Genomic DNA, 13077 nt, shown 5'->3' with positions numbered 1-13077 from the left:
AAATTACAATGCAAAGACCGAACTTTTTATTATAACAAAAATGAAATTTTGCAAATGTTGCACAAGCCATAGGAACCAGTTTTTCAACCCGCACGGATTTTCTTATACTACTTATTACTTTATGCTCCAATCACATAATAGTAAAAGAAAAACCCTGTTCAAATATCTTGCTGCATCTGTTAGGTAAAATTTAGTAGCAGCTCTCCTGATCCATAGAGCTCCATTACAATCACGTTGTAATAACGTACACATCACGTATAATCTCAGTGAAATGTAACATACTTTGATTACCACAAATCAGGAAAGACTTAGGAAAACATGTTTAGAATACATCATTTTACTAAGCGTAATGACCGATGTTAACTAGACTTACTGTGATGAGCATTTCACAATACACACAAATCCCCTGGAATACACCTGAAATTAATGTAATGCTATGTATCAATTACATCTCAGTAAAAAAATTTAAGAAGAGTTCAAGGAAAGAAAGTTTGGTTTTAAAAAAGCCAAAAAAATTTTTGCTTAAATTAAGTTGTATTTTGCCACTTTGAAATTTTCACTTTTTATGTTTTATACCAATGCTTACATCCACAAGTCTTATCTCCTCATTGCTCTCTGAATACACTTAATTTCCACGTATTTACTTGGTCTCTATTTCCTCCAAATGGTCCTTCACTTAACCTAACGAGAGTTTTTAAATATCAGGAATAAGAGAAACCAAGAATTAGGCAACCTAAATAAAATCACAGATAAATATTTACGAAAATATCTAATGTTTCATTACATATTTGATTAATAGTTAATGTTTTGATGATAATATATTCAACATTAATCATTAGTATTCAATTTATGAACATCTATAAATACATTACACATGTTAACAAGTATCTTTACTAAATCAAATGTTAATAATTTGTTATTTTATTAATACTGAGCATATTAATCCTCAGTACTCTGGTTTTTGAAGATCTCAGGTTATTCTTGCTAAATGTTTGTCGTAAAAAATTGCTGCTATGTCAGGAGGCTGGCCCAAACCCAGCTTTAGAGGTATCTGCTTCCTCTCATCTGCAGGGTCCTTCTGGGGCCCCCCTCTCCCCCCTCCCCCCACTGTCCTCCCCTCCTGCCTTGGGAGCACATTCCACTGAGCTGTCGGCCAATCTAAGCCTAAGGTCTGTGAGAGGCTGCAAGATGCTCAGGGCCTCTGAGCCTTGCCCAGTGCATCTTGCTAGTCGTGGCCCAAATGAGGACCTGCAGAGAACACACTTGACCTTCTCCAAAGCTGCTAAATTGCTAGGCTACACGATGAAACAAGAATTTGAAAAGGAGAGCTTGTCAAACGGGAAGGAGCACCCAGGGTGAGATGCTAACGCTTGGTGTTATTAAGGGGCCTTAGATTTCCACACAACTGGTCCTGCTTCAGAGAACGGGAAGCTCTGTGTCTAGACGGGAAAGAACGGAATAAGAATGAAGAGGCTGTTTGTCCTTTCCTCCAAGTCCCCTTGTCCTACAGCTCACGATGTGCACGGGACAGCAGGTGGCCTCTTGGAGGGCATCCCAGGGGTTTAATGTGCAAGCTTTGTCCCTCCAGTTTTATGGAGGGAAAGGGAAGAGACTGGAGAGAGCTGTGGTTCTAAAGAGTGAGGCTGCCCCAGACAGCAAGGATGATAAATTGAAAAGAGCCCCCCTTCCCTTGAGGGATGTGGTTCCACCACAGGGGCCACTGCCTGGGAAGGAGGGTGTGCCGAAGCAGGTGTAGTGGGGTCTCGATTTGGGTTCCTAATTTCCCCTTGACCTGGCAATTTCTGATGATGCATAACCTGTCTGGGTACCCTGGGAAGCAACCACGAGTGTCGGAAACACAACGGGCTCAGTGGTTGTCAATACAGTGGATTAGAACGAGGGATCCTCTACAGTGTAAATGTGCAGAGTCAGAGGGAATTTGTGGATTTTGGAGTTAGACCAGGGTTGGACTCCTGGCTCCCCTGACTCGCAGGCAGGGATGACTTTAGGCAAGTCGCCTGAGCTTCCTGAGCCTTAATTTCTCCCTCTCTAACACAGAGCTAATACTCCTTGTCTTTCAGGGTTTGCTGTGAGGCCCCGGTGAGCCAGCAGTTCTGAAGGAAGCCAGCGTTGAGCACGCCGTCAGTTTCCAGGAAATGGGGCAACGGAGCTGCGTAAGTTGTTGGGGACACAAAAATACGGCTATTTAGGAAATCAGGTTATAGTTGATATTGATGTGATACCCCAGATCATTTCTGGTATGGGTTCTTGGGAGGAAGTACTTACCTAAGACTCGGTTTTGTCATGCATAACATGGGGGTAATGCATAGCTGTGTTGTACAGACTGACGGAGACAACACGCCCAAGACCTTAGTATCATGTCTTCACAAATACTCATCATTCACTCTTTCCCCATCTCCCTTTCCCTACTCCTCTCCATCTTCATGTCGGAAAGGCATCTTCATGGCATAATGGATATAAGTTGAAGGTAGAAAACACTTTATGAAACATTTCAGGTAGATGATTTTAACTATTAAAGTCACTCAGGCAGGGAACCAGGACTATGCTCTGTATGAATATTCTTGTCACAGTTGTGGTCAGGGATCTAGAGGTATTACTGAAGTTCCCCCCACCTGACTAGTGTCATAAATATGTTCTCATGGCAAACAAGAGCTCCTTGAGGAAATAATCTGTGTGTCCGGTATCTTAGAAAAATGCCAGGCCCAAAGAAAATGCTAGAGTGAGTCCTTACTTTTCAGGAAGAAAATCCAGCTGATGTCATTTAAAAATCTGTATCTTAATAAATAAATATGTTCTGTTTTATTTATATGTAAGTAGTCTTTACATTATATTTCTAGTCAATGAAAATGATTCTCTTAGAGAGAAACTAACCCTTCCATGTCATTAATTATATTTAATTTTTTTGTAGTAAGTAGCATTCAACTAGCAGTTATTCCTTAGACTTTATTTTTTTAATAAATATTTTCTTTATTTGAGGGAAAGCACAGAGGAAGAGGGAGAGGGAGAAGCAGGCTCCCCTCTGAGCAGGGAGCCCAACATGGGGCTCGATCCCAGAACCCCGAGATCATGAGCTGAGCCGAAGGCAGATGTTTAACCGACTGAGCCACCCAGGTGCCCCACGACTATTCCTTAGACTTTAAAAAATTATTAATACCAGTGTGCGGCAAGGGAAATTTTGTCGTAGATCCAAATATCAGAATGCAAATACCATACTAGGCCAATCACTCAAAAAGGCCATAAAGATACTTCCTAATCGGGGAGGTACTGATAGCCAAGGACAGAATTTTCTCAAGTCATGTAAGATGCTTGATTATTTTTGACATTTCGCCGTGCATTCGGCCTAGCAGGAACGGCCACGCATTTGTGCTCCATTTCAGGGCTCTGAGGGGAGAGAGCTCAGCCGAGGCAGCGAGGCTGTGGAAGGGCCCAGCCACTTGTTTAGATTTCTCCTGATGAAGTGAAAAGGTCACTGCCTTCCGGAGGAAGCTTCCTTTAGTGGAGCTGACCGGTACAGGCGAAGTCAAAACGAGGGTGAATTGAATAGGGACCCGGATTTTACAGTTTGGGTGGTGGAACATCCCTCTTTCTTACAGTCCTCTCCAGACCCGTCACGGAAAAAACCACACGGATGCCCGTTTGCATCCCGTGAGCCCCCCACGGACAAGCCCGTGACGGCATCCTCGAGTTCTGTCAGAAAGCCCCACTTCTGTTTCTGTCCGAGAGTTCCCAGATCTGTGGAGAAGTTCACTTCCATGTCTCTGAGCATGGATTCATTTTAAGAAGATTCTCCATGATCAAATCAGAGATGATTATATGCAGAAGTCATTGGTGACTCCAGTGACTCAAACACCTCCGACTCTCGGCCCCTTTCTCTCTGACTTTCCCCTTTGTTGGCTCGAATTTCCCCTTCATAGGAAAGGCACAGAGCATACACTTTTCTGGAATAATGTGGATCCTGTTTCAAATGGAAATGCGGCTCCCCTGAGCACTGAGACTCCGGGCAGCCCCGCAGCTTAATTATCAGGCCTGAGAACTCAGGCCTCTCCATCACCAGGACTGCGCTATTCATTCCAGGAAATTCCTACCCAAGAATTTAAGGCTGTGAACCAATAAGTAATTTAGCTTCAGGAAATTTCTGGAAATCCATTCATCTGAATTATAGACTCATGGACCAGCCCCTGCCTCTAGATAATTTATCACTCAACTGGTCAAACCAATCACCTAAAAATAGTTGATACTCAGGCCAAGAGGCTGCCCAGCTTGGTCCATCAATCCTAATCACTTTTTTTTAAATGCTGTTTCTAAAAATCTTCCAATTTACTTTCAAAGGTAATGCACGGAGATGGTTAACAATTCAGGAGACGAGTAGAATGGTTTTCTGGCGTGAAGATGGCAGCAGAAAGGAAGGGAAGGGGAAAGCAGAGGAGCAAACTCCGCGGGAATAAGTGACAGCTGAACCATGGCGTCCGAGCAGGTGGAAAGAACCCTGGGGGGCACAGCGAGGCCAAGGGATGGCCCCTCTACTGGGCCCCCGCCCCTGGGATGCCCCCCCCCCAGAACAGTAATGGTTACCCGTCCGGAACAAGTACGTGCTATCTGTGTATCCTGGAGAGTCCTAAACTCTTTTTTTTTTTTTTTTTAAATTGAGGTATAATTGACAACTAACACGTACTAGCTTCAGTTATACCACATAATGATTCGATGTTTGTATATAATGGGAAATGATCTAAGCTCTCACCTGAAGAATTTTGCCCGATCTCAATCACTAAAAGCACTTCAACCCAAACCCCAAACCTTACACATACCTACTCCTGACCTATCCCTTGTGAGACATTACTGAGAGACCTGTGGTGGTGGTTTTCCTTACTCTAATAAGTATTAAATTTCACTCTTAGTCAACAGATTGTTCAGGAAGCCAGCTGGGGCAGTCTACACTGCACGGCAGGTAAGTGAGTTGCTGAAGGTTAGAGAGGAGCAGAGCCAGATGCTGGTCCAGGCCTTCTGACACCACGTCCAGTAGCTTACGTGAGATCGAGGGGGGCCCTGACCATCGCCTCCTCCAATCTTTAAATTCTCAGAAAACTGGGAACTTAAATAATATACCTATTTACACAGCCAGGTCTCTAGATACCCTAGATCAGGGATTTGTTTTATATTATTATCTCTAAATATTTGTTATTTTTTAAAAGTTATTTCTAAGACAGATATTTCGTAATGTCCTCCTCACATCCCACTGGATTTAAAGTTTATGGGATTTCCTTCCATCTGCACCCACAGCAGGATACACGCCCACCTGGGACATATTTGCTCAGAAGATTCAGCCGAGGTCGTCTTTCTCTAACGAGACCTTCCTAGAATGCCCTCCTGCCTCCCTGGGGAGGACCCCTTTGCTGAAGCTAAGGACAGTAAGGCTATGAAAAGACAAAACTCTGGAAAATCATGAGAGACAGCGCACTCAAACAAGTTTCTGCTTGACTTCCTTTCTTCCATATCAAGGCAGATCCGGTCTTCATCCACGAAGGCACAAAAACTGCGCCTCCTTGTCTCTTTCTTTCAGAGTCTCCCTTTTAAAACATAGATGGTCATGGGAGAGGCCATTTCCCCCCAGCTTCACGGAAGGATAACTGGCAAATAACGTGCAAATATAAGGTATACAACACGATTTGAAGTGTATATATCCTTTTTTAAAGATTAATTTTGTTTAGTTTTTAGAGAGAGAGAGAGAGCGCACGCACAAGATAGAGGGGTCAGGGTGGGGAGCACCTCAAGCAGACTCCCTGCTGAGCACAGAGCCTGATGGGGGTCTCAATCTCATGACCCTGAGATCATGAACCAAGCCGAAACCAAGAGTTGAACGCTTAACCGACAGAGCCACCCAGCTGCCCCTGATGTGTGTATATATTGTGAAATGATCACCATGATGATGATAATGAACACATTTATCATTTTCCATAATTATGATTTTTTTTGTGTGTGTGTGTGGCGAGAACATTTACAATCCACTCTCTTCGCAAGTTTCCGGTATGCGACACAGTACTTGCTAACTAAAGTCACGAGACTACACATTAGGTCCCCGAATTTATTCAGCTTAAAACTGGAAATATGTACCCTTTGATCACCATCTAGCCATCTGCCCCACACCCCACGGTCTGGCAATCCCCAATCTACTCTGTTTCTATGAGTTTGGCTTTTTTAGATTCCACATGTAATGGACATCCTACAGCATCTTTCTAATTCTGACTTACCCAGGGACACTGTAGTTGAAGGAACAAAGAGAAAGTTCTGATCTAAAGAAGGAGAGACTCCCCAGGGAGTGAGAATACCCTGAAAGAATGGTAGAAACCTCTCCTTTTCCCCTGTTTTGTGTAGGGCTATTTGCCCTGAGATGACTGTAAATGTTCTCCTTTTCTTTCTTTTAAATTCTCTTATCCCTTCTTCTTTCCTCCGCTTTTAGTTCTTGTTGCTCCTTGGAAAACAGCAGAGAAGAATGTCCAGGGACCCACAGACATGGACCTGATCTATTCTTGACCTTCTTATGTATGGGTTACATGATAACGCGGGTACGATATTATTATTGTATTATTAATGCTACTGCTATATTATGAGTGAAAAAAGATAAGCATGCCCAAAGAAACTATCAGTTTGACATCTTGTCCTTAATTCTTGCAGACACTAACGTAGCACCAATAGGGAAGCCATTTTCACAAGAGAAAAGAGCTAAATGGCTTTTCTAAAGATTAAATTTGTATTCTTAAAAAAAAAAATCTTAATTTTTTTTTTCTAATTGTAGCCTCTTATTTCCTGAGATTGCCTGGGTAACAGCTGCAGCACCCCAGGGAGATGCCTCTCATTTGGTGGTGTTCTGGGCTGTCAAAAAATGTTGACGGCTCTGGGTGTCCCTGAAACTACGTAATTATTGGGCAAGTCTGAAGGCGTCCCTGTTCCCTGATGGTCTTAAAAATTTGGCTCAGGGACACCCACAAATTTTCTCTTTTTAAAAAATGTTCTGTTTTTAAAACCACTGCTGTACATTTAAAAACCAACAGCTGAATTTCACCCTCACAATGTTAGTTAGCAGCATTAGTTGGCATTATCGGATCTGCGCTTCAATATGACTCCGAGAAAACACTGGAGAGTCTTGTCCATCTAATGCATTCACGTTTATGACTTCGGGCACCAGAAGTCAGCCTTCAGGGTCAAGATGATGAGTCAAATCTGTGAGAAAAAGTCTGACTTTGTTTTTCAAACCCTGTAACACGTTAACACAGGCCCTTGAGACACCCGTGTTGTTCCCTACGGCCCATCCGTGAGGTAGATGAATTCTTGGAGAGAGGTTTCCCAAAAACTTGTCACCTGGATAGACAGTAAGACAGTAAGGGTCCCCCTTCTGGAGAAAGTCGTGTGGGAAGAGTCCCCGTGTTTGTCAGCCCTGATCAGTACGCACCACAGTTTCACTTTCCTTGTGCGTGGAGGACGAGAGCCTCACCTTTCTTTTGTAAACTAGGAGAAGGGGGCTAAGAAAGAGATGGCGGGAAAGGAAAACTGGAAGACCAAACTTCAGAAAGAGTTCATCGGGAATCGAAGTTCTAGAAGTGGCTTCCTCTAACGATCCCTGTCTGCCTGGGCTCTGAAAGTCTCTGCAACCCCCCAGGGCAGCAGTTATCCTGGGAAGGTGAGCAATGTCATTTTGGTTCTGAATGTGGCAGGCAGACTCTGAACACGGGCCAGAGTATTACACTCCCCTCATGCATCGTTGTGGATTTGAGGCTGAACTCTCTGCCCTGTGGGTGCGTCTGCGAGGCTGGACCTGCACACGGGCTGTTTTGTGTGAACAGGGCAGGGGGTCTTCAAGACACTAAGCATTGATGCTGCCGGGAATCTGTCTACTATAGTAGTTGCAGCTTGATAAAGACCCTGAGGTACCACACAGTGTTCAAGGCTGCCCCCATGACGTTATCTGATGGCAACCGGTTGAGCCCGTTGGAAGAAACTGAAATGGGAACACAGGGTGTTACGCATTTGCTGAGAAGTTTTCCTTTCTCTCTTTCAACCAGACCTCTTCCGTTCATCTTCTCGTATTTGCGGTGACAATATACAAGCCCCAGAAATGGTTATTCTCTTCTCACAGAGGATACTCCAATGCGTACTCGTGTCTATGTGTGCAAAGTCAGCCAATAAAAGAATGAATACACAAAATACTGTCTTTCCTGGTCAGAATCATTTTTGGCATACGCATTTCGGGTACTGTTGTAAACTCAAAATAGTTTCTCAAGCCATAGGTATTAGCCTATGGTATTAGCCTCATTACAGTTTTCCAGATTATAGAGTTACACTGGCAAAAGCTTGGATGACTATTCCTGGAAGAGACAGAGTAAAATAGAAGTAGAGTAGGATAAAAGAGTCTATCCCCTTCCCCTTGGCCCAAGTTGGAGGAGGCGTCCCAGTATTAATTCATCCATATAAATTCATGTATAAATTCAGTCCCAGTATAAATTCATGGTGAATACCTTGCCAGCCATTCTCCTTCCAGCCCCCCAAAATTTAGTTGTATGATTAAACATTTCTAGGTAATAAGTCTGCCAATAAATTACATTCCAAATGCTCATGCATTTTTACAGCGATCACATTACTTCATATTATGACACAGTCTTCTAAAATACTCTTAAGTGGTTAGCTTGATGTTTCTTTTGGATGGTTTATCCAGACAGGTTTAAGAAAGTAGCATTAAAATTACATGTTTTTATAAGCATGTTAAAATGGATATGCTCTCGATTCTTACAGATTTTAAATACATTTATTCTTAATAGATTAATAAGTCATTGTTACTTCTAAAAAGCTCACAGTCTTATAATTTTCCCCTTAGTTTGTGATTTGTCCTTCAGATATCAGAGAAGACATAAAACATGCAAGAATAAATGTAAGTAATTTTCATTTTTTGTAAATGTTTATACTTACAATTTATGTGTTAGTGCATGAAAAAAAAGAGAAATGCACAACTGAGCTAATAAAATGTTACTATTCTAGGAAATATATTAATGTTGTGTTTGACATTATTTATTATTTATAAGTATACAGTTACCTAAATCTACTTTCTAGCGGAAAGTGTATGTCGATACTCAGAAAATTAGCTTATTAAAAAGAAAGAGCTCTTCTTTGATTAACATAATCCCACTTGTGTTTAAATATGTATCAATGTTTAATGGTGTTACCTTAAGATTTTAGTGACTGCAGTCTCCTTTTCTAGAAGATTCCTTGCCCTGATGCTGAAAACAGACTTGCGAAGCTGAAAAATTACAAGTGTGACTTTAGTTTTGGCATGTAACGGGATAATATGCTGATAAATCATTAGATACATAAAATAGATAACACTATTAAAACATTGAACATAATTTTTTTTCCACTAAAGCATATTATACGATTGATTCTATCACTTATTTATTCATTTAGAGAGTGAGCACAAGCAGGGGGGGCAGGAGAGGGAGAGAGGCTCTCAAGCAAACTCCACGCTGGGTGTGGAGCCCAATGCAGGGCTCAGTCTCAAGACCCCAAGATCACACCAGAGCCAAAACCAAGAGTCAGAGGCTCAACTGACTGCGCCACCCAGCTGCTCAGATTCCATCATTTAATTGTATCTTCTGTTTTTACTTTTATGTAGGCAGAAATGCAAACAAGCTTGTGGGGCCACACGTCACAGCTATAACATCTTAATCTGAATAGGCTTTTCAGTGTCCAGGGAATTTAACATTAAGACAAAGATCAGCTTCTTTCTTGCCACTGTTCAATAAAATGTTCTCTAAGCCACTTTACACCTGCTCAGGTTCTTGGCCTGGGACCCGATACTAATCGGAATGATGAGTTCAAAGAGTTGTTTTGCCTACAGGCATGGAGACCAAGGAGATGAGCTTTCAAGGTTGTTTCCTAGTTGGTGATGATGAAATTATTCCAGGGAAAAGCACTAAGAAAAACAAAGTCCTGGAGGCCGCCTACAAACCAGAAGATTCTCCAAACCCAGCTCTGTCCTTCTTGATGGTTGCGGGATCAGAGGGGTGACAGATGTACCGAGAACCAAAGTGGACAGGAACAGGACAGAGAAAGAATAGGAAAACATGCCATCCTAAGAAAATTCATAGTAACAAACAACTAGAAAGTGTAACTCCAGGGGTGGGACCAAAGGTAATCCTCGGACAACAACCCGGTCATCTTGATCACTAGATTAGGTTAGATTTACTAAGCACTTAGTATATTATTAGTAGCTATTGGAGATATGGGTTAGCCAGGAATCAGAATTCTGGCTTACCAGAATGAAAAGCCTAGTTACAAAGGCAGGACTATGATGCATGATGCTACCAGTAAAAAGTAGACAGTAAAGTGCTAGATGATATGTCCGGTAGAAAAGATGAGAAGGCTACAGGACTACACGCATGTCTGAAATAGTCAGCAAAAATGTATTGAAGGAATAGAAGTTGCACTGACTTGAAAAATGATTTTGAAGTCTTCCCTAGCAAAGCGGAGGGGGAGTATGGGCCAAGAACAGTAGTTGGAAATGCATGCATGGGGCAAAGTAATCTGGGGCAGACTATTTGCGTAAGTGCTGAGCTACGGGGAGGAAACAGTGTAAGGCATACTGTGTTTCCAACAGATTTGAGGGAGGAAAAAATAAGCAGGAGATAGAACCATTCTGCATTCAGTAGAAACACACCATCCACTTTCTTTTGAACAAGTTAGTGACTTCAGGTACAAAGTCACAGAGCTCCAATCTACAAACAAACAAGCCTATATAAAGAAGTTGGCAGTACTGCCAACCTCTGTGTCCACCTGGCCACAGCTGGAGAGGAAGCGGTGGGCGTAAACTGTGTTTTTTTTTTTTTTTTTTTTTTTTTTTGTGACTGGTTTTCTCAGTCACACCTGACAACCTACGAACACCACAACCAACAATATAATTTTCATATTTCACAGCAGATCTGCCATTAAGGGGAGGATCATTGGACCCATTGGCCATTACCCTCATATGAGGAAAGATGGCGCCCTCATATTTTCTCAAAAATGAAAAACTGGGTTGGTTTCATTATTCACCAGAACTCTTGGAAGAATAAATTCATGTGCAGACAAGGAGCTAAGAGGGAATGGCATTTTCCAGAAATTACATTTTCAGTATAGTGCAAGAAAGGCTGTTTACCATGATGTATTGTGAAACTTTCTTCCATCTCCTCCCCTCCCTTGAGGAGGTGACTTTGGGCATTGATTTAACCTCCTGGAGCTCACAGCCTATCTCCCAAGGGATGTTATTTAAAGTCATTTTCAGAGACCAAAGATTCAGCAGAAGGATCCCATCATGGTTGCATTTTTGCCTTTTGATACCTAAGCACACACATAATCACAGGAAAAGCCCAGGTCACGGGGGCCCCACGAGAGCAGGTTCTAGGAGAGGACTGGACCCCACTACTCTTATTTCATCTCTGAAGGACACTGACAAGCCTTAGTCATCTTTCCCTTGGTGTAAGGTGCGCGGTATGAGGTGAAGGTCTGAATTCAGTCACTTATCTCCTGTCCAGTAACTGAAGAGCGGACACTAAAGGCAGTGTACTTCATGTTAGAAAAACCTCTGCATAAACTGCAAATAAATGAATAATATTTATTATATTGATTCCAAAGTTATTATTTCTGGGCTGCCTACAACTGCCTATGAAGGGCTGCTGGCTCTCTTTTGTTCAAAACTTGAACTGGCTCAAATAAAATACACTATGAACCTGTACGAGGAAGTCCTTGAGAACTGTTTCTGTAACAGCAGAAGTGGCCAAAGAATAAATACTGTAATAGAAAAACTTCAGATACAACCTCAAGATTGACTGACCGATTGATTTTTTTAAAGGAAGTGCTGTACCCAATATGGGACTCGAACTCAGGACCCCCAGGTCAAGCTCCAGTTTTAGAATGTCTATCTATCTATATATCTATGTACATTTGATAGCCTGGACATGTATTTAGACAATTATATATTTTATCTGTTCTTTTTTTTTTCCTAGTAAATAAAGAAGGCCTATACTGATTATCTACTATCCCTTCAGTGTTTTTTCTGAGGTAAGGCTTTGCACATTTCTGCAAAGGACAAGGTCTGCTCATCCCAAGTCCTTAGAGCTACGCTGCTCTGCAGTGCCCTCTTCTGGCTCCAAGGGATACTGACACTCACCTGAAGTGATCAAAACAAGGAATACAGAAATCAATTTTGGGGTAAGTAATTTTAGATCTCAACTTTTCAATTACAGCTATGGAAGGTGTCAGTAATGCTTTCTTCTGGATATAAACATGTCAGACACGTGGGACTTAAAAGGAGGGGTATGGGTGACGTCCCAGGGAGTTTGCATTGAAAAAAAAAAAAAAAAAAGACTAGTTGAAAAAGCCTTTTTGGTGGTTTTCTTTAGTTTCTAAACCTAATACATCCAATTCCAGAAGACAGCCATTCTCTGGATGAATTAATGATCAAAAAATAAATGTAAATGTTTAAGCAATACAGAGAAGATTTTTTTTTTGTCTTAAAATTTTAATTTAAAAAATGTTTCTAGAACGATGCACTTTAACGCGGAATTCAGGAGGTTCAAATTTGCTGCTCTTTGTGGTTGAATAACTTGGAGCTGAAGGACCCAGCAATAGTAGATCTCACTGATTTTCTGGCAATTTCTTTAGCATCTTTTAATCCATAGGTACTCCCTTTCCCCCTCATTGTTGAAGGACCTGGACCATGTGACCTGAAGTTTCCGGGAATCTGGATTTTCCCCAGTGCACACTCCTGGCATAGTTCACATATTCCTCTGTCTTCTGGACTTCCTGCCGATTGACAGCTGGGCCCAGAGTCTCATCAGGCTCACCCCTGATTGCTCTGGCAAGTCCACAGGTGGTGGCATAGCCTTTCATCACAAGGCAAGTGATGTCCCATTGTTCCTCTTTTTGTGATGTTAAAAGTACTGATGTTTGTTGTCTAGATCATGGATTCATTCAGTGAATAAAATTGCCACTTCTTTCTCATTCATTAGTTGGAATACTTGCATAATAAAAGCCTTC

The 13077-nt window shown here is 42.0% G+C and overlaps 1 protein-coding gene across 2 annotated transcripts in view; it reads right to left on the bottom strand.

Annotated features, from left to right (window-relative positions):
• NALCN (sodium leak channel, non-selective) overlaps positions 1-13077 on the bottom strand; it is a 303251-nt gene that overhangs the window by 53409 nt on the left and 236765 nt on the right. For both annotated transcript variants that reach the window (XM_045081349.1, XM_045081348.1), the window contains exon 18: positions 9231-9304. In XM_045081349.1, coding sequence (XP_044937284.1) covers positions 9231-9304 — 74 coding nt within the window. The remainder of the gene's footprint in view (positions 1-9230; positions 9305-13077) is intronic.

Source organism: Mustela putorius, unplaced genomic scaffold (assembly GCF_011764305.1).
Source record: "Mustela putorius furo isolate JIRA1106 unplaced genomic scaffold, ASM1176430v1.1 tig00000551_pilon_pilon_pilon, whole genome shotgun sequence".
NCBI classification, from domain to species: domain Eukaryota; kingdom Metazoa; phylum Chordata; class Mammalia; order Carnivora; family Mustelidae; genus Mustela; species Mustela putorius.
The sequence above is the reverse complement of the archived record's forward strand: the minus strand, read 5'-3'. Positions and strand labels throughout refer to the sequence as shown.